Source organism: Oncorhynchus clarkii, unplaced genomic scaffold (assembly GCF_045791955.1).
Source record: "Oncorhynchus clarkii lewisi isolate Uvic-CL-2024 unplaced genomic scaffold, UVic_Ocla_1.0 unplaced_contig_2048_pilon_pilon, whole genome shotgun sequence".
In the NCBI taxonomy this organism is placed as follows: domain Eukaryota; kingdom Metazoa; phylum Chordata; class Actinopteri; order Salmoniformes; family Salmonidae; genus Oncorhynchus; species Oncorhynchus clarkii.
The window spans coordinates 176706-202634 of NW_027257988.1; the positions used below are offsets into that span (position 1 = coordinate 176706).

The 25929-nt window shown below is 42.7% G+C and overlaps 1 protein-coding gene across 1 annotated transcript in view; it reads left to right on the forward strand.

Moving 5' to 3' along the window:
• Positions 1 to 530: 530 nt before the first annotated feature.
• LOC139394410 (multiple C2 and transmembrane domain-containing protein 2-like) overlaps positions 531 to 25929 on the forward strand; it is a gene marked incomplete at its 3' end in the record, with an annotated part of 70537 nt that continues 45138 nt past the window's right edge. The window contains exons 1-2 of the mRNA XM_071142467.1: positions 531 to 660; positions 24980 to 25637. Of these exons, the coding sequence (XP_070998568.1) occupies positions 25059 to 25637 (579 nt within the window). The remainder of the gene's footprint in view (positions 661 to 24979; positions 25638 to 25929) is intronic.

Here is a 25929-nt window from a genome sequence, read left to right on the forward strand (position 1 = left end):
CAGACAGCATCAGATAGATGGCCTTTACATACAGAGACAGAGGGGTGCTGTTTCACTGACCAGACAGCATCAGATAGATGGCCTATACATACAGAGACCGAGGGGTGCTGTTTCGCTCGCTCTGATGCTTTCTCTGATGGTAAACATTCTGCCTCTAGCCAATTTGAAGGAACATTATGAAACGCATAGAGAAGAAAGACATTATGTTTATTTTCTTGGTACATGTTTTGGGGCTTCCCTTGGCAAACATGAATACACACCAGGAGATCTATTCGACATCATAGTAAACAGCTGCTAAAACTTTCGCAATGAAAACCAGAGTTTCTATTGGACAACTTCAGGTGGGTCCCAACCCGTTTGCTTCGGTTTGGTAACGGTTACGCAGCAGCCGTAAAAGAAGGTTCCTAGTGAATACACCCCTATTCTAAACGTCGGCCAAACATTGACCTGTTTGCGCCACCGCCCTTTAATTCACTGCGCGCTCCTTTTCATAGCGCGCTCCCGTATTCGACGAGGAAGTCCCGTCGTTTGTTCAGAAGTACCGCTACGCTAAGGGAGATTGCAGATGTGACGTGTTTCTCGCTTCAACAAACCTATCCCGCAACCTTGACGTGCATGGGATAGAGACGTTTGAGAATGTTTTTAGCAACGGAGATAAAGGTAAATTCTGGGATGTTACTTTATTTTACAGGTTGCGTTTATGATTGTAAAGTTACCTGTCTGGAGTTGCCCTCCACGAGCCTGTCCAGTACAGGTGTGAACTTGGTGACGTTGTCGACTTCAACAATGTGCTGTAAAAGTTGTCAGAACTACTGTACTTTTATACCATGTAGCCTGTATTTCATTTAAATGCCGAAGTCGTGTTTGGAATTTCAGAATGGGATTGTGAAGAATTCGAAACGGGTATCCTCCCTAAAACAGGTTTATCAATTCGGAAGTGCATCATGACAAAAGACCAGTATGGGTGTTTAAACAAAGTGTAAACACATTGGTGTGTATGGAAATACTTCAACAGACCAAACAAGCACACCTGCCATAAAATCATGTCATGTAGATTCTCATATGGCATCTAGCACCTGCCATAAAATCATGTCATGTAGATTCTCATATGGCACCTAGCATCTGTCATAAAATCATGTCATGTAGATTCTCATATGGCACCTAGCATCTGCCATAAAATCATGTCATGTAGATTCTCATATGGCACCTGCCATAAAATCATGTCATGTAGATTCTCATATGGCACCTGCCATAAAATCATGTAATGTAGATTCTCATATGGCACCTAGCATCTGTCATAAAATCATGTCATGTAGATTCTCATATGGCATCTGTCATAAAATCATGTCATGTAGATTCTCATATGGCACCTGTCATAAAATCATATCATGTAGATTCTCATATGGCACCTGTCATAAAATCATATCATGTAGATTCTCATATGGCACCTGTCATAAAATCATGTCATGTAGATTCTCATATGGCACCTGCCATAAAATCATGTCATGTAGATTCTCATATGACATCTAGCATCTGCCATAAAATCATGTCATGTAGATTCTCATATGGCATCTAGCATCTGTCATAAAATCATGTCATGTAGATTCTCATATGGCATCTAGCATCTGTCATAAAATCATGTCATGTAGATTCTCATATGGCACCTAGCACCTGCCATAAAATCATGTCATGTAGATTCTCATATGGCATCTAGCACCTGCCATAAAATCATGTCATGTAGATTCTCATATGGCATCTAGCATCTGTCATAAAATCATGTCATGTAGATTCTCATATGGCATCTGTCATAAAATCATGTCATGTAGATTCTCATATGGCATCTGCCATAAAATCATGTCATGTAGATTCTCATATGGCACCTAGCACCTGCCATAAAATCATGTCATGTAGATTCTCATATGGCATCTAGCATCTGTCATAAAATCATGTCATGTAGATTCTCATATGGCATCTAGCATCTGCCATAAAATCATGTCATGTAGATTCTCATATGGCATCTAGCACCTGCCATAAAATCATGTCATGTAGATTCTCATATGGCACCTAGCATCTGTCATAAAATCATGTCATGTAGATTCTCATATGGCATCTAGCATCTGTCATAAAATCATGTCATGTAGATTCTCATATGGCACCTAGCATCTGTCATAAAATCATGTCATGTAGATTCTCATATGGCATCTAGCATCTGCCATAAAATCATGTCATGTAGATTCTCATATGGCATCTAGCATCTGTCATAAAATCATGTCATGTAGATTCTCATATGGCACCTAGCATCTGCCGTAAAATCATGTCATGTAGATTCTCATATGGCATCTAGCATCTGCCATAAAATCATGTCATGTAGATTCTCATATGGCATCTAGCATCTGCCATAAAATCATATAATGTATCGTGTTCCTTTTTCTAGGTATCTGGTAACTGTCCCATGAGTCTATGGAAAGTGCTGTAAAACACAATGTTAAGCAATCAACAAGTAATGAAGGACCAAGCAAACACACTTTAATCTTCTATGATTCAAATCTGTTGTAAAAATAATTCAAAACACTTTACAACATGTTTAAGTCTGTGGATGTTCAATTAGGGCGACGTGATGGCAGAAAGGTGCCATATATGAGATGAAAGTTAACTGCTAACTTTCCCATGATGCTCTCTGTCCTGTTTCCTAAATACCTAAACCAGCAGGCAGCAGCTAGCTCTGTCTAAACACTGAACAGGAACACACATTGTTTAAGAAATGCCTCTTTGACAGGACATGTTTGGACTGTTGCTCAACGTCTGTAGTGTCAACTCAACGGAACAGCCTTAAGCACTTCTAGCATCGATTCCACAATTCTTAAGTTAACATCTTATTCAATCAATCAAATGTTATTTATAAAGCACTTCATTTTGTTAAAAAACAACAATACAAAGTGCTTATTACCATCTAATGCTGTAGTGGTGTTGATACCATCTAATGCCGTAGTGGTGTTATTACCATCTAATGCCGTAGTGGTGTTATTACCATCTAATGCTGTAGTGGTGTTATTACCATCTAATGATGTAGTGGTGTTATTACCATCTAATGCTGTAGTGGTGTTATTACCATCTAATGATGTAGTGGTGTTGATACCATCTAATGCTGTAGTAGTGTTATTACCATCTAATGCTGTAGTGGTGTTATTACCATCTAATGCTGTAGTGGTGTTATTACCATCTAATGCTGTAGTGGTGTTATTACCATCTAATGATGTAGTTGTGTTGATACCATCTAATGCTGTAGTGGTGTTATTACCATCTAATGATGTAGTTGTGTTGATACCATCTAATGCTGTAGTGGTGTTATTACCATCTAATGCCGTAGTAGTGTTATTACCATCTAATGCTGTAGTGGTGTTATTACCATCTAATGCTGTAGTGGTGTTATTACCATCTAATGCTGTAGTGGTGTTATTACCATCTAATGCCGTAGTGGTGTTATTACCATCTAATGCTGTAGTGGTGTTATTACCATCTAATGCTGTAGTTGTGTTGATACCATCTAATGCTGTAGTGGTGTTATTACCATCTAATGCTGTAGTGGTGTTATTACCATCTAAGGATGTAGTGGTGTTATTACCATCTAATGCTGTAGTGGTGTTATTACCATCTAATGCTGTAGTGGTGTTATTACCATCTAATGCTGTAGTGGTGTTATTACCATCTAATGCTGTAGTGGTGTTATTACCATCTAATGCTGTAGTGGTGTTATTACCATCTAATGCTGTAGTGGTGTTATTACCATCTAATGCTGTAGTGGTATTGATACCATCTAATGCTGTAGTGGTGTTATTACCATCTAATGCTGTAGTGGTGTTATTACCATATAATGCTGTAGTGGTGTTATTACCATCTAATGCTGTAGTGGTGTTGGTACCATCTAATGCTGTAGTGGTGTTATTACCATCTAATGCTGTAGTGGTGTTATTACCATCTAATGATGTAGTGGTGTTATTACCATCTAATGCTGTAGTGGTGTTATTACCATCTAATGCTGTAGTGGTGTTATTACCATCTAATGCCGTAGTGGTGTTATTACCATCTAATGCTGTAGTGGTGTTATTACCATCTAATGCTGTAGTTGTGTTGATACCATCTAATGCTGTAGTGGTGTTATTACCATCTAATGCTGTAGTGGTGTTATTACCATCTAAGGATGTAGTGGTGTTATTACCATCTAATGCTGTAGTGATGTTATTACCATCTAATGCTGTAGTGGTGTTATTACCATCTAATGCTGTAGTGGTGTTATTACCATCTAATGCTGTAGTGGTGTTATTACCATCTAATGCTGTAGTGGTGTTATTACCATCTAATGATGTAGTAGTGTTATTACCATCTAATGCTGTAGTGGTGTTATTACCATCTAATGCTGTAGTGGTATTGATACCATCTAATGCTGTAGTGGTGTTATTACCATCTAATGCTGTAGTGGTGTTATTACCATCTAATGCTGTAGTGGTGTTATTACCATCTAATGCTGTAGTGGTGTTGATACCATCTAATGCTGTAGTGGTGTTATTACCATCTAATGCTGTAGTGGTGTTATTACCATCTAATGATGTAGTGGTGTTATTACCATCTAATGCTTTAGTGGTGTTATTACCATCTAATGCTGTAGTGGTGTTATTACCATCTAATGCTGTAGTAGTGTTATTACCATCTAATGCTGTAGTGGTGTTATTACCATCTAATGCTGTAGTTGTGTTATTACCATCTAATGCTGTAGTTGTGTTATTACCATCTAATGCTGTAGTGGTGTTATTACCATCTAATGCTGTAGTGGTGTTATTACCATCTAATGCAGTAGTGGTGTTATTACCATCTAATGCAGTAGTGGTGTTATTACCATCTAATGCTGTAGTGGTGTTATTACCATCTAATGCTGTAGTGGTGTTATTACCATCTAATGCTGTAGTTGTGTTATTACCATCTAATGCTGTAGTGGTGTTATTACCATCTAATGCTGTAGTGGTGTTATTACCATCTAATGCTGTAGTGGTGTTATTACCATCTAATGCTGTAGTGGTGTTGATACACACGTCTCAGTCCTTGTTGTGGTGGTATTACCATCTAATGCTGTAGTGGTGTTATTACCATCTAATGCTGTAGTAGTGTTGATACCATCTAATGCTGTAGTGGTGTTATTACCATCTAATGCTGTAGTGGTGTTATTACCATCTAATGCTGTAGTGGTGTTATTATCATCTAATGCCGTAGTGGTGTTATTACCATCTAATGCTGTAGTGGTGTTATTACCATCTAATGCTGTAGTGGTGTTATTACCATCTAATGCTGTAGTGGTGTTATTACCATCTAATGCTGTAGTGGTGTTATTACCATCTAATGCTGTAGTGGTGTTATTACCATCTAATGATGTAGTGGTGTTATTACCATCTAATGCTGTAGTGGTGTTATTACCATCTAATGATGTAGTGGTGTTATTACCATCTAATGCTGTAGTGGTGTTGATACCATCTAATGCTGTAGTGGTGTTATTACCATCTAATGCTGTAGTGGTGTTATTACCATCTAATGATGTAGTAGTGTTATTACCATCTAATGCTGTAGTGGTGTTGATACCATCTAATGATGTAGTGGTGTTATTACCATCTAATGCTGTAGTGGTGTTGATACACACGTCTCAGTCCTTGTTGTGGTGGTATTACCATACGTCTCAGTCCTTGTTGTGGTGGTATTACCATACGTCTCAGTCCTTGTTGTGGTGGTATTACCATACGTCTCAGTCCTTGTTGTGATGGTTGATACACACGTCTCAGTCCTTGTTGTGGTGGTTGATACATACGTCTCAGTCCTTGTTGTGGTGGTATTACCATACATCCCAGTCCTTGTTGTGCTGGTGTTGATACATACATCTCAGTCCTTGTTGTGATGGTTGATACACACGTCTCAGTCCTTGTTGTGGTGGTTGATACATACGTCTCAGTCCTTGTTGTGGTGGTATTACCATACGTCTCAGTCCTTGTTGTGATGGTTGATACACACGTCTCAGTCTTTGTTGTGGTGGTTGATACATACGTCTCAGTCCTTGTTGTGGTGGTGTTGATACATACGTCTCAGTCCTTGTTCTGCTGGTGTTGATACACACGTCTCAGTCTTTGTTGTGGTGGTATTACCATACGTCTCAGTCTTTGTTGTGGTGGTATTACCATACGTCTCAGTCCTTGTTGTGGTGGTATTACCATACGTCTCAGTCCTTGTTGTGGTGGTTGATACATACCTCTCAGTCCTTGTTGTGCTGGTGTTGATACACACGTCTCAGTCTTTGTTGTGGTGGTATTACCATACGTCTCAGTCCTTGTTGTGGTGGTATTACCATACGTCTCAGTCCTTGTTGTGGTGGTTGATACATACGTCTCAGTCCTTGTTGTGGTGGTATTACCATACATCCCAGTCCTTGTTGTGCTGGTGTTGATACATACGTCTCAGTCTTTGTTGTGGTGGTATTACCATACGTCTCAGTCCTTGTTGTGGTGGTGTTGATACATACGTCTCAGTCTTTGTTGTGGTGGTGTTGATACATACGTCTCAGTCTTTGTTGTGGTGGTATTACCATACGTCTCAGTCCTTGTTGTGGTGGTATTACCATACGTCTCAGTCCTTGTTGTGGTGGTTGATACATACCTCTCAGTCCTTGTTGTGCTGGTGTTGATACATACGTCTCAGTCTTTGTTGTGGTGGTATTACCATACGTCTCCGTCCTTGTTGTGGTGGTATTACCATACGTCTCAGTCCTTGTTGTGGTGGTTGATACATACATCTCAGTCCTTGTTGTGGTGGTATTACCATACGTCTCAGTCCTTGTTGTGGTGGTATTACCATACGTCTCAGTCCTTGTTGTGGTGGTATTACCATACGTCTCAGTCCTTGTTGTGGTGGTTGATACATACGTCTCAGTCCTTGTGGTGGTATTACCATACGTCTCAGTCCTTGTTGTGGTGGTGTTACGTCTCAGTCCTTTTTGTGATGGTTGATACATACGTCTCAGTCCTTGTTGTGGTGGTTGATACATACCTCTCAGTCCTTGTTGTGGTGTTATTACCATACGTCTCAGTCCTTGTTGTGATGGTTGATACATACCTCTCAGTCCTTGTTGTGGTGTTATTACCATACGTCTCAGTCTTTGTTGTGGTGGTATTACCATACGTCTCATTCCTTGTTGTGGTGGTTGATACATACGTATGGGGTTGGACTGATACAGGGTTGAGCTCATACAGGGTTGGGCTCATACAGGGTTGGGCTCATACAGGGTTGGGCTCATACAGGGTTGGGTTTGGGCTCATACAGGGTTGGTTTTGGCTCATACAGGGTTGAGGTTGGGCTCATACAGGGTTGGGCTCATACAGGGTTGGGCTCATACAGGGTTGGGCTCATACAGGGTTGGGCTCATACAGGGTTGGGCTCATACAGGGTTGGGCTCATACAGGGTTATGCTCATACAGGGTTATGCTCATACAGGGTTGGGCTCATACAGGGTTAGGGTTGGACTCCTACAGGTTTAGGGTTGGACTCATACATGCTTGGGCTCATACAGGGTTGGGCTCATACAGGGTTGGGGTTGGGCTCATACAGGGTTGGGGTTGGGCTCATACAGGGTTGGGGTTGGGCTCATACAGGGTTAGGGTTGGGCTCATACAAGGTTGGGTTTGGGCTCATACAGGGTTGGACTCATACAGGGTTGGACTCATACATGGTTCAAATCAAATCAAATCAAATTTATTTATATAGCCCTTCGTACATCAGCTGATATCTCAAAGTGCTGTACAGAAACCCAGCCTAAAACCCCAAACAGCAAGCAATGCAGGTATAGAAGCACGGTGGCTAGGAAAAACTCCCTAGAAAGGCCAAAACCTAGGAAGAAACCTAGAGAGGAACCAGGCTATGTGGGGTGGCCAGTCCTCTTCTGGCTGTGCCGGGTGGAGATTATAACAGAACATGGCCAAGATGTTCAAATGTTCATAAATGACCAGCATGGTCGAATAATAATAAGGCAGAACAGTTGAAACTGGAGCAGCAGCACGGCCAGGTGGACTGGGGACAGCAAGGAGTCATCATGTCAGGTAGTCCTGAGGCATGGTCCTAGGGCTCAGGTCCTCCGAGAGAGAGAAAGAAAGAGAGAATTAGAGAGAGCACACTTAAATTCACACAGACACCGAATAGGACAGGAGAAGTACTCCAGATATAACAAACTGACCCTAGCCCCCCGACACATAAACTACTGCAGCATAAATACTGGAGGCTGAGACAGGAGGGGTCAGGAGACACTGAGACAGGGTTGGACTCATACAGGTTTGGACTCATACAGGGTTTGGCTCATACAGGGTTGGGCTCATACAGGGTTTGGGTTGGACTCATACAGGGTTGGACTCATACAGGGTTATGCTCATACAGGGTTGGGCTCATACAGGGTTGGGGTTGGGCTCATACAGGGTTGGGCTCATTCAGGGTTGGCCTCATTCAGGGTTGGGCTCATACAGGATTAGGGTTGGGCTCATACAGGATTAGGGTTGGACTCATACATGGTTAAGGTTGGACTCATACATGCTTGGGCTCATACAGGGTTAGGGTCATACAGGGTTGGGCTCATTTGGGGTTGGGCTCATACAGGGTTGGGGTTGGGCTCATACAGGGTTGGGGTTGGGCTCATACAGGGTCGGGGTTGGGCTCGTACACTGTTGGGCTCATACAGGGTTGGGCTCGTACAGGGTTAGGGTTGGGCTCGTACAGGGTTGTGGTTGGGCTCATACAGGGTTAGGGTTGGGCTCATACACTGTTGGGCTCATACAGGGTTGGGCTCATACAGGGTTGGGGTTGGGCTCATACAGGGTTGGGCTCATACAGGGTTGGGGTTGGGCTCGTACAGGGTTAGGGTTGGGCTCATACAGGGTTGTGGTTGGGCTCATACAGGTTTGGGGTTGGGCTTATACAGGGTTGGGCTCATACAGGGTTAGGGTTGGGCTCATACAGTGTTGGGCTCATACAGGGTTGGGATTGGGCTCATACAGGGTTGGGCTCATACAGGGTTGGGGTTGGGCTCATACAGGGTTGGGCTCATACAGTGTTGGGTTTGGGTTCATACAGGGTTGGGCTCATACAGGGTTGGACTCGTACAGGGTTGTGGTTTTGCTCATACAGGGTTGTGGTTTTGCTCATACAGGGTTGTGGTTGGACTCATACAGGGTTGTGGTTTTGCTCATACAGGGTTGTGGTTGGACTCATACAGGGTTGTGGTTTTGCTCATACAGGGTTGGGGTTGGGCTCATACAGGGTTGTGGTTGGGCTCATACAGGGTTGGGGTTGGGCTCATACAGGGTTGGGGTTGGGCTCATACAGGGTTGTGGTTGGACTCATACAGGGTTGTGGTTTTGCTCATACAGGGTTGTGGTTTTGCTCATACATGGTTAGGGTTTGGGCTCATACAGGGTTGGGGTTGGGCTCATACAGGGTTGGGGTTTGGCACATACAGGAATTTCCCATCAAAATTACTCCGTTATTGACGAGGTCCTCCCATTACAAATGTCTGGACTCTATAGCGTGTTTTAGACCAGCACTGCTAGCACACCTCATCTAGCCACAGCCTACAATAACATTAGACAGTGTTTTGACATCAAATGAACCCTATTTCACAGCCCTTGTTTGTAGTGAACTCAGACTGGCTTCATCCCTGTGGAGACAGTAGTCTCACACGAGGAAACCCATTAAAGCATGATGTAGTTAGAGAAGTCACTGGAGATTAGATGTGTACAGTCGGACTGGGGCTTTTGGCAGTGAACAAGGTCCACCAGGTCAACATTCATCTGTTTATTTATCTGTATGGTCATATAGAAGGTGTGCTGACCCTGTGTGAACTCTGACCCTTGTCCTGTTCTCTCCTGTCCTCTCTGTGTGGTGGGCTGATCTGCCTAGGGTGCTAGCTAGCTAGCTTTCTCCCTGTCCCTCTCTGTCCCAAATTGAACCCTATTCCCAATGTAGTGTACTACTACTACCACTCAGGTCAAACGTAGTGCACTATATAGCGAATAGGATGCCTATTGGGACGCTGGGCGTCCCTGTGGTCTAGTGTGGTCTCAGCATGGCCACAACACACTGCCTTCATAATGAGACAGATGTTCAGGGCCAACTGTACTGTCGTCTCACCCTGCCTCTACTCTGCAGGACGGACGGATGATGGAGCAGCCGTTTGTCAGGATTAGTGTAGCTAGCTCTCTGTCTCTGTCTGCATCCCAAATGGGACTATATTCCCTATATAGTGCACTATATTTGACCTGAGCCCAGTAGGCCCTGGTGAAAAATAGTGCACTCTATAGGGAATAGGGTGTCATTAGGGAGGTACATTCCCTCTCTGCTCTGGCCAGCCTGGCTAATAGTGAGGGACAGTGTTGTGATGATAGGAGGAGTTGTTGTGTGATGGTAGTTAAGCCGTCAGCCATAAAGACTCTCTCTCTCTCTCTCTCTCTCTCTCTCTCTGCACCAAAACTGACCCCAGTAGTTGGCAGTTCCTTACTGACAGAACTGAATACTGCTGTCAGTTAGCTTACTGACTGAAGTGAATACTGCTGTCAGTTAGCTTACTGACTGAATTGAATACTGCTGTCAGTTAGCTTAATGACTGAACTGAATACGGCTGTCAGTTAGCTTAATGACTGAACTGAATACTGCTGTCAGTTAGCTTACTGACTGAACTGAATACTGCTGTCAGTTAGCTTAATGACTGAACTGAATACTGCTGTCAGTTAGCTTACTGACTGAACTGAATACTGCTGTCAGTTAGCTTACTGACTGAACTGAATACTGTTGTCAGTTAGCTTACTGACTGAATTGAATACTGCTGTCAGTTAGCTTACTGACTGAACTGAATACTGCTGTCAGTTAGCTTAATGACTGAACTGAATACTGCTGTCAGTTAGCTTACTGACTGAACTGAATACTGCTGTCAGTTAGCTTACTGACTGAACTGAATACTGCTGTCAGTTAGCTTACTGACTGAACTGAATACTGCTGTCAGTTAGCTTACTGACTGAACTGAATACTGCTGTCAGTTAGCTTACTGACTGAACTGAATACTGCTGTCAGTTAGCTTACTGACTGAACTGAATAAAAATCAAATCAAATCAAATCAAATTTTATTTGTCACATACACATGGTTAGCAGATGTTAATGCGAGTGTAGCGAAATACTTGTGCTTCTAGTTCCGACAATGCAGTAATAACAAGTAATCTAACTAACAATTCCAAAACTACTGTCTTGTACACAGTGTAAGGGGATAAAGAATATGTACATAAGGATATATGAATGAGTGATGGTACAGAGCAGCATAGGCAAGATACAGTAGATGGTATCGAGTACAGTATGTACAAATGAGATGAGTATGTAAACAAAGTGGCATAGTATAAAGTGGCTAGTGTTACATGTATTACATAAGGATACCGTCGATGATATAGAGTACAGTATATACGTATGCATATGAGATGAATAATGTAGGGTAAGTAACATTTATATAAGGTAGCATTGTTTAAAGTGGCTAGTGATATATTTACATCATTTCCCATCAATTCCCATTATTAAAGTGGCTGGAGTTGAGTCAGTGTCAGTGTGTTGGCAGCAGCCACTCAGTGTTAGTGGTGGCTGTTTAACAGTCTGATGGCCTTGAGATAGAAGCTGTTTTTCAGTCTCTCGGTCCCAGCTTTGATACACCTGTACTGACCTCGCCTTCTGGATGATAGCGGGGTGAACAGGCAGTGGCTCGGGTGGTTGATGTCCTTGATGATCTTTATGGCCTTCCTGTGACATCGGGTGGTGTAGGTGTCCTGGAGGGCAGGTAGTTTGCCCCCGGTGATTCGTTGTGCAGACCTCACTACCCTCTGGAGAGCCTTACGGTTGAGGGCGGTGCAGTTGCCATACCAGGCGGTGATACAGCCCGCCAGGATGCTCTCGATTGTGCATCTGTAGAAGTTTGTGAGTGCTTTTGGTGACAAGCCGAATTTCTTCAGCCTCCTGAGGTTGAAGAGGCGCTGCTGCGCCTTCTTCACGATGCTGTCTGTGTGAGTGGACCAATTCAGTTTGTCTGTGATGTGTATGCCGAGGAACTTAAAACTTGCTACCCTCTCCACTACTGTTCCATCGATGTGGATAGGGGGGTGTTCCCTCTGCTGTTTCCTGAAGTCCACAATCATCTCCTTAGTTTTGTTGACGTTGAGTGTGAGGTTATTTTCCTGACACCACACTCCGAGGGCCCTCACCTCCTCCCTGTAGGCCGTCTCGTCGTTGTTGGTAATCAAGCCTACCACTGTTGTGTCGTCCGCAAACTTGACAGCTACGAATAATACAGATGAGAACTCTCTTGGTAGATAGTGTGGTCTACAGCTTATCACGAGGTACTTGATGATTGAGTTGGAGGCGTGCGTGGCCACGCAGTCGTGGGTGAACAGGGAGTACAGGAGAGGGCTCAGAACGCACCCTTGTGGGGCCCCAGTGTTGAGGATCAGCGGGGAGGAGATGTTGTTGCCTACCCTCACCACCTGGGGGCGGCCCGTCAGGAAGTCCAGTACCCAGTTGCACAGGGCGGGGTCGAGACCCAGGGTCTCGAGCTTGATGACGAGCTTGGAGGGTACTATGGTGTTGAATGCCGAGCTGTAGTCGATGAACAGCATTCTCACGTAGGTATTCCTCTTGTCCAGATGGGTTAGGGCAGTGTGCAGTGTGGTTGAGATTGCATCGTCTGTGGACCTATTTGGGCGGTAAGCAAATTGGAGTGGGTCTAGGGTGTCAGGTAGGGTGGAGGTGATATGGTCCTTGACTAGTCTCTCAAAGCACTTCATGATGACGGATGTGAGTGCTACGGGGCGGTAGTCGTTTAGCTCAGTTACCTTAGCTTTCTTGGGAACAGGAACAATGGTGGCCCTCTTGAAGCATGTGGGAACAGCAGACTGGTATAGGGATTGATTGAATATGTCCGTAAACACACCGGCCAGCTGGTCTGCGCATGCTCTGAGGGCGCGGCTGGGGATGCCGTCTGGGCCTGCAGCCTTGCGAGGGTTAACACGTTTAAATGTCTTACTCACCTCGGCTGCAGTGAAGGAGAGACCGCATGTTTTCGTTGCAGGTCAGTGGCACTGTATTGTCCTCAAAGCGGGCAAAGAAGTTATTTAGTCTGCCTGGGAGCAAGACATCCTGGTCCGTGACTGGGCTGGATTTCTTCCTGTAGTCCGTGATTGACTGTAGACCCTGCCACATGCCTCTTGTGTCTGAGCCGTTGAATTGAGATTCTACTTTGTCTCTGTACTGGCGCTTAGCTTGTTTGATAGCCTTGCGGAGGGAATAGCTGCACTGTTTGTATTCGGTCATGTTACCAGACACCTTGCCCTGATTAAAAGCAGTGGTTCGCGCTTTCAGTTTCACACGAATGCTGCTGTCAGTTAGCTTACTGACTGAACTGAATACTGCTGTCAGTTAGCTTACTGACTGAACTGAATACTGCTGCCAGTTAGCTTACTGACTGAACTGAATACTGCTGTCAGTTAGCTTACTGACTGAACTGAATACTGCTGTCAGTTAGCTTACTGACTGAACTGAATACTGCTGTCAGTTAGCTTACTGACTGAACTGAATACTGCTGTCAGTTAGCTTACTGACTGAACTGAATACTACTGTCAGTTAGCTTAGTGACTGAACTGAATACTGCTGTCAGTTAGCTTGCGGAGGGAATAGCTGCACTGTTTGTATTCGGTCATGTTACCAGACACCTTGCCCTGATTAAAAGCAGTGGTTCGCGCTTTCAGTTTCACACGAATACTGCTGTCAGTTAGCTTACTGACTGAACTGAATACTGCTGTCAGTTAGCTTACTGACTGAACTGAATACTGCTGTCAGTTAGCTTACTGACTGAACTGAATACTGCTGTCAGTTAGCTTACTGACTGAACTGAATACTGCTGTCAGTTAGCTTAATGACTGAACTGAATACTGCTGTCAGTTAGCTTACTGACTGAACTGAATACTACTGTCAGTTAGCTTAGTGACTGAACTGAATACTGCTGTCAGTTAGCTTAATGGTTGAACTGCTGTCAGATAGTCATTAAGACTATTAAATATTTAGCTATATTTCTGGCCACATTTATAAGATCTGCGATCACTGTAGTAGCGTAAAACCTGTCAATCAGTATAGAAATGTACGTAGTATTTATGTAGGTAAATATTGTTAATTTAATTTCCATGGACATCCATTTTGTTGATCAGTGTTGGCATTGTTAAGAGATCGTTTTACATTACATTCGTCACTAGCTACTTCCAACTGTACTGCAGGTGTAGAGGATGTTGCAACTTCCTTCCAGGCATTGTTGGATGGTATGATGCTATTATTACCAGTCTGGAGTTGACTGACTGTTATCTGACAGCAGAACAGGCAGGTGGCCCAAATGACAGCATACTCCCAATACAGTGACTACTTCTGACCCCTACAAGCCCTGATCAAAAATAGTGCACTAGGGAATTTGGTGCCATTTGGCATTCAGATCAGGATAGAGGTCACAGTCAGTCCCACCTTCACTAGTCTCCTGTCTGTCCCAATCTCTCTCTAACATCATCCTCCCCTCTATCCATCACACTCTTTTATTCTATGTTTCTGTCAACATTTTATTCCTCCTCCTCTAATCCCCTCATCTGGGTCAGAGCCCTCGCCCTGCGTCCTGGATTAACAGGAAACTGATTTCTTCCAAGCAGACATTCTCTCTGAAGTGACACTAAAGAAAAGAGGAGATTAAGATGGACACATATTGGACCCGCTGTCATTATGATCCACTAGTAGAGTATCAGGTATGTCTGGACCTGGACATCTGACCCCTACCTCATAGATACCGGAGCCCTACCTCATAGATACCTCATAGATACCAGAGCCAGGAGACAGAGCTGGCATCTGACCCCTACCTCATAGATACCAGATCCAGGAGACAGAGCTGACATCTGACCCCTACCTCATAGATACCAGAGTCAGGAGACAGTGCTGACATCTGACCCCTACCTCATAGATACCAGAGTCAGGAGACAGTGCTGACAGCTGACCCCTACCTCATAGTTACCAGAGTCAGGAGACAGATCTGACATCTGACCCCTATCTCATAGTTACCAGAGTCAGAAGACAGAGCTGACCTCTACCTCATAGATACCAGAGACAGAAGACAGAGCTGACATCTGACCTCTACCTCATAGTTACCAGAGTCAGGAGACAGAGCTGACCTCTACCTCATAGTTACCAGAGTCAGGAGACAGAGCTGACATCTGACCCCTACCTCATAGTTACCAGAGTCAGGAGACAGAGCTGACATCTGACCCCTACCTCATCGTTACCAGAGTCAGGAGACAGAGCTGACATCTGACCTCTACCTCATAGTTACCAGAGTCAGGAGACAGAGCTAACCCCTACCTCATAGTTACCAGAGTCAGGAGACAGAGCTGACCTCTACCTCATAGATACCAGAGTCAGAAGACAGAGCTGACATCTGACCCCTACCTCATAGATACCAGAGTCAGGAGACATATACACTCTTAGAGAAAAGGGATCCAAAAGGGTTATTCGGCTGTCCCATTAGGAGAACCCTTTTTGGTTCCAGGTAGAACTATTTTGGGTTCCATGTAGAACCCTCTGTGGACAGGGTTCCTCTGTGGACAGGGTTCCTCTGTGGACAGGGTTCTACATGGAACCCAAAACAATTCTACTTGCAACCAGCAAGGGTTCTTGAAAGGGTTCTATGGGGACAGATGAATAATCCTTTTAGGTTGTAGTTTTTGTCTTTTGTTCTAAGACTGTAGGGAATCGGGTGCCATTTGAAGAGCATCATAAACCCAGAGGCTGTATAAGAGGCTTAATGACCAGTGGTTGTTTTCTCTGGAGACTAACTGCAGCTGGGTGCAGTGGGCAGGTGCTGTCCTAGCAGGGCACAGGGTCTGTAATACACTACAGTACAGCTCTCAGCTCAGATAATAGAAGCTGCCTGGTCCCGCTACTCTACAGGGATTACAGTGGATTATGTTCCTGCTGTGTATGGCTGTCAGACATGTCCTTTTACTGTCCATTTGATTGTGCTGTAAAGTAGGACTTTACTTTCTCCATCATGTGGTGAAGAGACTGGACATGACAATGCTCCCAGATGATCCCAGGAAAGCTGTTGTTCAATGCATCTAAGTTCAAACACACTAGGGATAAGACTTCCTGTCTCAGAAGTATTGTGATGCTAATATAGATATAATGAAACAGTCCCTCTGTTCTGAAAGGAAGCCTCGATGCCAGTCTGTTACTGCTTTTTGGGGTTTCTGTTCTTTACTATTCATATTTCTGCCAACTTTTACTTTTAATTCACTATATTCCTAAATAAAATGTGCTTTTTACTCCGTACATTTTACCTGACACCCAAAAGTACTTGTTACATTTTGACAGGAAAATGGTCTAATTCACACACTTATCAAGAGAACATCCCTGGTCATCCCTAGTGCCTCTGATCTGGAGGACTCACTAAACAGAGAACATCCCTGGTCATCCCTACTGTCTCTGATCTGGAGGACTCACTAAACAAAGAACATCCCTGGTCATCTCTACTGCCTCTGATCTGGAGGACTCACTAAACAGAGAACATCCCTGGTCATCCCTACTGCCTCTGATCTGGAGAACTCACTAAACAGAGAACATGACTGGTTATCCCTACTGCCTCTGATCTGGAGGACTCACTAAACAGAGAACATCCCTGGTCATCCCTACTGCCTCTGATCTGGCAGACTCACTAAACAGAGAACATCCCTGGTCATCCCTACTGCCTCTGATCTGGAGGACTCACTAAACAGAAAACATCCCTGGTCATCCCTACTGCCTCTGATCTGGAGGACTCACTAAACAGAGAACATCCCTGGTCATCCCTACTGCATCTGATCTGGAGGACTCACTAAACAGAGCACATCCCTGGTCATCCCTACTGCCTCTGATCTGGAGGACTCACTAAACAGAGAACATCCCTGGTCATCCCTACTGCCTCTGATCTGGCAGACTCACTAAACAGAGAACATCCCTAGTCATCCCTACTGCCTCTGATCTGGAGGACTCACTAAACAGAGAACATCCCTGGTCATCCCTACTGTCTCTGATCTGGAGGACTCACTAAACAGAGAACATTCCTGGTCATCCCTACTGCCTCTGATGTGGAGGACTCACTAAACAGAGAACATCCCTGGTCATCCCTACTGCCTCTGATCTGGAGGACTCACTAAACAGAGAACATGCCTTGTTTGTAAATTATGTCTGAGTGTTGGAGCCCCTGCTGTCCTTCAACAAAAAACGAGAACATTGTCCCATCTGGTTTGCTTAATATAAGGAATTTGAAGTTATTTTTTTACCACTGGTCACCATAGCAGCATAGGTCATCCCCAAAGCCAACACCTCCTTTGGCCGCCTTTCCTTCCAGTTCTCTGCTGCCAATGACAGGAACGAACTGCAAAAATCGCTGAAGTTGGAGACTCGTATCTCCCTCACTAACTTTAAGCATCAGCTGTCAGATCAGCTCACAGATCACTGCAGCTGTACACAGCCCATCTGTAAATAGCCCATCTGTAAATAGCCCATCCAACTACCTCATCCCCATATTGTTTTTATTTACTTTTCTGCTATTTTGAACACTAGTATTTCTGCTTGCACATCATCATCTGCTCATCTATCACTCCAGTGTTAATTTGCTAAATTGTAATTACTTCTCTACTATGGCCTATTTATTGCCTTACCTCCTCATGCCATTTGCACACACTGTATTTAAACTTTTTCTATTGTGTTACTGACTGTACGTTTGTTTATTCCATGCGTAACTCTGTGTTGTCTGTGTCACACTGCTTTGCTTTATCTTGGCCAGGTCGCGGTTGTAAATGAGAACTTGTTCTCAACTGGCCTACCTGTTTTTTTATGATACTAAAGTACATTTTAGCAATTCCATTTACTTTTGATACTTGAGTATATATAAAACCAAATACTTTTAGACCTTTACTCAAGTAGAATTTTACTGGGTGACTAACTTTTACTTGAGTCATTTTCTATAAAGGTATCTTTACAATTGAGAACTTTTTCCACCACTGATGAAATTGTCATGTTTGTCCAATGAGAAGTGGAGTTGGTAATAACAGACACAGATCTGGGACCAGGCTTTTGCCAAAGGATAAACACTTCACATTAAGTTGCCCTTTTGTCAAACTAGAACTCTAGCTGTTTGTTTTTCAGAAGACGGATAAGGTTCATGAAACAATGGTTCCATTTTAATGGAAGGCCCGAAGTGTTAGACATTTCTATATTGATACATGGCTAATATTTAAGAAGCTTCTGGGCTGTGACAAAGGTAGCATGAATGTTGAGATTACACACATAAAGGAGATCTAGCAGAATGTAACACTAACAACAGCAGTATGAATGTTGAGATTACACACATAAAGGAGATCTAGCAGAATGTAACACTAACAACAGCAGTATGAATGTTGAGATTACACACATAAAGGAGATCTAGCAGAATGTAACACTAACAACAGCAGTATGAATGTTGAGATTACACACATAAAGGAGATCTAGCAGAATGTAACACTAACAACAGCAGTATGAATGTTGAGATTACACACATAAAGGAGATCTAGCAGAATGTAACACTAACAACAGCAGTATGAATGCTCCTGCACTGTATCATTCATTGTGTTCTCAGTGTATATAGGAATACTGGTGAAATGGAACGAAGACCCTTATTTCAGGCTAACCCCAAATGACACTCTATTCACTATGTAGTGCACTATGGGCTCTGGTCAAAAGTAGTGCACTATACAGGGAATAGGGTTCCATTTGGGAGCAGTCTAGGTGTTCCACTGTCCACAAGGACACAGCAGATTACTCAGGGCTGGGGCCAGGCCAAGCCATGTAGACACAGGAGGTGTGTCACTTCATGTCAGCCAGTTGTTATCATAAACTTGATTCAAATGTTCTTGGACTCAATACTTGGGAATGGATTGTGTATTTATATGTATTTAAGCATTTCAAATATGAGGAATTTCATTATTTTATTTACAAAAAAAGTGGAAATGTTTTTTGGACATAAAACAGTATATTGTTTCTATGATGGAAGCTCTAGTCTCTGCTCAGTGTTTCCTGATTGGATGAATTGAGTTGTTTTATATTTGTTAGAGTTAAAACAGAAGATGTTCTTCTGATATAAAAACAGTCGGCCTATCCTGTTTCTCTGATCCGTAGAAGCTCTACTCTTTGTGGCAGGATCTAGCTCTGCTCTAGTCTCTCTGGTGTTGAGATGTCATCATGTCAGTGCATGTCAACATTCATCATCTGGGATTGCTGCCAATCACATAAATCCTCCTCAGTTTAATTCTCAGTACATTTCCATATGAATGTTGCTGATGACTGCTTGACTAATAGTCCTTAGGCTATTCATAACACGTTAACACATTCACACATTTATAACACATTAACACATTCATAACACATTAACACATTCACAACACATTAACACATTCATAACACATTAACACATTCACACATTCATAACACATTAACACATTAATAACACATTAACACATTAACACATTCATAACACTAACACATTCACACATTCCTAACACATTAACACATTCATAACATATTCACACATTCATAACACATTCACACATTCATAACACATTCACACATTCATAACACATTCACACATTCATAACACATTAACACATTCATAACACATTCATAACACATTCACACATTCATAACACATTAACACATTCATAACACATTAACACATTCATAACACATTCACACATTCATAACACATTCACACATTCATAACACACTGACACATTCATAACACACTGACACATTCATAACACATTTATTAATATTAACACATTCATAACACATTTATTAACATTAACACATTCATAACACATGTATTAACACATTCATAACACATTCATAACACATTTATTAACACATTCATAACACATTTATTAACACATTTATTAACACATTCATAACACATTCATTAACACATTCATTAACACATTCATTAACACATTTATTAACACATTCATAACACATTCATTAACACATTTATAACACATTTATTAACACATTCATAACACATTCATTAACACATTCATAACACATTTATTAACACATTTATAACACATGTATTAACACATTCATAACACATTTATTAACATTAACACATTCATAACACATTTATTAACACATTCATAATACATTCATTAACACATTCATAACACATTCATAACACATTTATTAACACATTTATAACACATGTATTAACACATTCATAACACATTTATTAACATTAACACATTCATAACACATTTATTAACAATAGCACATTTATTAACACATTCATAGCACATTTATAGTATATTTATTAACACATTCATAGCACATTTATAGTATATTAACACATTCATAACACATTTATTGACACATTCATAGCACGTATTAGCATTTTTCAGACATAACATAGGTACAGCAGATCCCCTTATTTTATGGGATACTTTTAAATGTGCCTTTAGAGGCCATGCAATTAAATCCTGTATAGTTACTATTGGTGTAAAGTAGTAAATAATGGCTGCTTCTCAGAAAGTTTTAGACTGTCAAGTGGAGTTAAACAAGTTTGTCCACTATCAGCATATCTATTTATTATGGCCATCGCAATGTTACCTATTAAAATTAGATCCAACAATAATATCAAAGGATTAGAAATGCAGGGCTGAAAAACAAAGGTGTCACTGTACGCTGATGATTCATGTTTTCTTTTAAATCCACAGCCTCATAGAGGATCTAGATACTTATAGAATTAGAATCCCTCCACAGCCTCATAGAGGATCTAGATACTTATAGAATTAGAATCCCTCCACAGCCTCAACGAGGATCTAGATACTTATAGAATTAGAATCCCTCCACAGCCTCAACGAGGATCTAGATACTTATAGAATTAGAATCCCTCCACAGCCTCATAGAGGATCTAGATACTTATAGAATTAGAATCCCTCCACAGCCTCATAGAGGATCTAGATACTTTTTCTAACCTCTCTGGATTAAAACCAAAATATTACGTTTTGGATCACAAAAAATACAACTTTAACATTACTGTGTAGTTTACCAATACAATGGTCTGATGGTGATGTGGATATACCCGGTATACATATCCTGAAATAAATAAATGATCTGACTCCAATACATTTTGATAGAAAGTTAGCTAACATAGATAAGATCAGGCTACCATGGAAAGGTAAATACCTGTCTATTTGTGGAAAAATGTGTCATGTCCCAGTTTACCCTAATTAACTCTTTAGTCATATCCCAGTTGACCTATTTGCTTATGGTCTTGCCTACACCTAGCGAACAGTTTTTTTTTAAATCAATTTTATTTGGAACATCAAGCCAGACAAAATTTAACAGGCCTATTTATATAATGAATATGAATTCGGAGGGCAGAAATGATTAAATATTAAAGCGTTAGACCTCTCACTAAAAGCTTCAGTCATACAGAAGTTATACTTAAATCCAAGCTGCTTCTCTAGAAAATCAGAAAGAATGTCTCACCCCATGTTCAAGAATGGCCTTTTTCCCTTTATTCAGATTACAGTTATCAGGCTAGATGTTAGCAGGTTAGCAGGATACAGCAGTGATATCAGGCTAGATGTTAGCAGGTTAGCAGCATACAGCAGTGATATCAGGCTAGATGTTAGCAGGTTAGCAGGATACAGCAGTGATATCAGGCTAGATGTTAGCAGGTTAGCAGGATACAGCAGTGATATCAGGCTAGATGTTAGCAGGTTAGCAGGATACAGCAGTGATATCAGGCTAGATGTTAGCAGGTTAGCAGGATACAGCAGTGATCTCAGACTAGATGTTAGCAGGTTAGCAGCATACAGCAGTGATATCAGGCTAGATGTTAGCAGGTTAGCAGCATACAGCAGTGATCTCAGACTAGATGTTAGCAGGTTAGCAGCATACAGCAGTGATATCAGGCTAGATTTTAGCAGTTTAGCAGCATACAGCAGTGATATCAGGCTAGATGTTAGCAGGTTAGCAGCATACAGCAGTGATATCAGGCTAGATGTTAGCAGGTTAGCAGCATACAGCAGTGATATCAGGCTAGATGTTAGCAGGTTAGCAGCATACAGCAGTGATCTCAGACTAGATGTTAGCAGGTTAGCAGCATACAGCAGTGATATCAGGCTAGATTTTAGCAGGTTAGCAGCATACAGCAGTGATATCAGGCTAGATGTTAGCAGGTTAGCAGCATACAGCAGTGATATCAGGCTAGATGTTAGCAGGTTAGCAGCATACAGCAGTGATATCAGGCTAGGTGTTAGCAGGTTAGCAGCATACAGCAGTGATATCAGGCTAGATTTTAGCAGGTTAGCAGCATACAGCAGTGATATCAGGCTAGATGTTAGCAGGTTAGCAGCAGTGATATCAGACTAGAGGTAGAGGTTAGCACCATACAGCAGTGATATCAGGCTAGATGTTAGCAGGTTAGCAGCATACAGCAGTGATATCAGGCTAGATGTTAGCAGGTTAGCAGCATACAGCAGTGATATCAGGCTAGATGTTAGCAGGTTAACAGCATACAGCAGTGATATCAGGCTAGATGTTAGCAGGTTAGCAGCATACAGCAGTGATATCAGGCTAGATGTTAGCAGGTTTTCAGCATACAGCAGTGATATCAGGCTAGATTTTAGCAGTATACAGCAGTGATATCAGACTAGATGTTAGCAGGTTAGCAGGATACAGCAGTGATTTCAGACTAGAGGTAGAGGTTAGCACCATACAGCAGTGATATCAGGCTAGATGTTAGCAGGTTAGCAGCATACAGCAGTGATATCAGGCTAGATGTTAGCAGGTTAGCAGCATACAGCAGTGATATCAGACTAGATGTTAGCAGTATACAGCAGTGATATCAGGCTAGATTTGAGCAGGTTAGCAGCATACAGCAGTGATATCAGGCTAGATGTTAGCAGGTTAGCAGCATACAGCAGTGGTATCAGGCTAGATGTTAGCAGCATACAGCAGTGATATCAGGCTAGATGTTAGCAGGTTAGCAGCATACAGCAGTGATATCAGGCTAGATGTTAGCAGGTTAGCAGCATACAGCAGTGGTATCAGGCTAGATGTTAGCAGGTTAGCAGCATACAGCAGTGATATCAGGCTAGATGTTAGCAGGTTAGCAGCATACAGCAGTAATATCAGGCTAGATGTTAGCAGGTTAGCAGCATACAGCAGTGATTTCAGACTAGATTTTAGCAGTATACAGCAGTGATATCAGGCTAGATGTTAGCAGGTTAGCAGCATACAGTGATATCAGGCTAGATGTTAGCAGCATACAGCAGTGATATCAGACTCGATGTTAGCAGTATACAGCAGTGATATCAGGCTAGATGTTAGCAGGTTAGCAGCATACAGCAGTGATTTCAGACTAGAGGTAGAGGTTAGCAGCATGCAGCAGTGGTATCAGGCTAGATGTTAGCAGGTTAGCAGCATACAGCAGTGATATCAGGCTAGATGTTAGCAGGTTAGCAGCATGCAGCAGTGATATCAGGCTAGATGTTAGCAGGTTAGCAGCATGCAGCAGTGATATCAGGCTAGATGTTAGCAGGTTAGCAGCATGCAGCAGTGATATCAGGCTAGATGTTTGCAGGTTAGCAGCATACAGCAGTGATATCAGGCTAGATGTTAGCAGGTTAGCAGCATACAGCAGTGATTTCAGACTAGAGGTAGATGTTAGCAGCATGCAGCAGTGGTATCAGGCTAGATGTTAGCAGGTTAGCAGCATGCAGAAGTGGTATCAGGCTAGATGTTAGCAGGTTAGCAGCATGCAGCAGTGATATCAGGCTAGATGTTAGCAGGTTAGCAGTATACAGCAGTGATTTCAGACTAGAGGTAGAGGTTAGCAGCATGCAGCAGTGGTATCAGGCTAGATGTTAGCAGGTTAGCAGCATGCAGCAGTGGTATCAGGCTAGATGTTAGCAGGTTAGCAGCATGCAGCAGTGATATCAGACTAGATGTTAGCAGGTTAGCAGCATGCAGCAGTGATATCAGGCTAGATGTTAGCAGGTTAGCAGTATACAGCAGTGATATCAGGCTAGATGTTAGCAGGTTAGCAGCATGCAGCAGTGATATCAGGCTAGATGTTAGCAGGTTAGCAGCATGCAGCAGTGATATCAGGCTAGATGTTAGCAGGTTAGCAGTATACAGCAGTGATATCAGGCTAGATGTTAGCAGGTTAGCAGCATACAGCAGTGATTTCAGACTAGAGGTAGAGGTTAGCAGCATGCAGCAGTGGTATCAGGCTAGATGTTAGCAGGTTAGCAGCATGCAGCAGTGATATCAGGCTAGATGTTAGCAGGTTAGCAGTATACAGCAGTGATTTCAGACTAGAGGTAGAGGTTAGCACCATACTAAATTGAGCTCTTATCAACTGATTCATCTATTGTACTTTGTCTTTCTAGTTTGACTACTGTAATAGGGAACTATTGGGACTGCTGTCAGTGGTGGGATGATGACACACATATAGTTTACATGTGAAAGGAAGGAAGAATATCCAGGGGCCAGACTGCTGTGATGTCACATGAACGACAGCCAATACAGTCTATTAGGTTTAGTCTGCTGAACACCCTCATCTCATGGTGAATGCAGTCATAGAACTAGATCTAATGTAAAACATGACCTTGTATTTGATCTAATAATCAAATCCTTCTCTGCTCCTCAGTCTTAGTCGGTAGATAGTTTTCATAGTTAGCTACTAACCAGTGAAATGTGATTGTGGTAATGATGACCAACATACAGTTCACAGTTTGGTTTCAGTCTAATTGCGTCTTCCTGTCTCTCTATTTCACAGCTTTCAGTGATGGATGTTAAACCCTAGATAGACCTCAGAGCACTATCAACACCCTCTCCTCCTCTTCCTGCTCATCACCATGGACTCCCCTTCTAAGAAGTCCGGTGTGTTGTCCCACCTGCGGCATCGCGCCCAGCCCCTCCTCTCTACCCTCCGACGGGGCAGGAAGAACCCCAGTAAGACTGAGGTGTGTCCAGAACATGTCTTAAACCACAGGATGAGTTCCTCTGTCCCAGACATCACCCCCATCTCCTCCCTGGCCCAGCAGGACTACCAGACCTACAGCAGCCCCAACACTCCCACCATTAAGACTGTTGGAGACAGAAGGCAGGGAGGAGGTGCTAGCTCTCACACCGTTAACACGGCTGGGAGTGCTGGGAGCGACGCTGCTCTAAACAGACTGAGTGTCCCGGTGGACCAGGCTGACTGGACGTCCCAGGAGTCGGTGTGTAGTGAACCCAGTGCTGCTCCTTATGAGGAGGAGGACCTGTCAGAGGAGAGCCATGTGCTGAGAGCTGCTTCTGCTGGAGGGGGGTCAGGGACAGAGGACATGGAGCTGCAGGACCACACGGGACACTGTAGTGAACACACTACCACTCCCATTGGCCTGCACAGCAGAGAGATCCCCTCAGTGCAGATATCAGAGGACATGACTCAGGTAAACAGAGTTTTACAGCTTACTATGGTGCATTATGGCTGGTGTTACTATGGTCTGATTTAATTCATTTGATTTGATATTTTCTCCTCGTGACCATTTCTTGATCTTAGTCAGTCTTGATTGCACATGGTTTTACTATATTATTAAATGGAGTCAGATAGTCAGGTTTATTAAATGGAGTCAGGTTTATTAAATGGAGTCAGATAGTCAGGTTTATTAAATGGAGTCAGATAGTCAGGTTTATTAAATGGAGTCAGGTTTATTAAATGGAGTCAGATAGTCAGGTTTATTA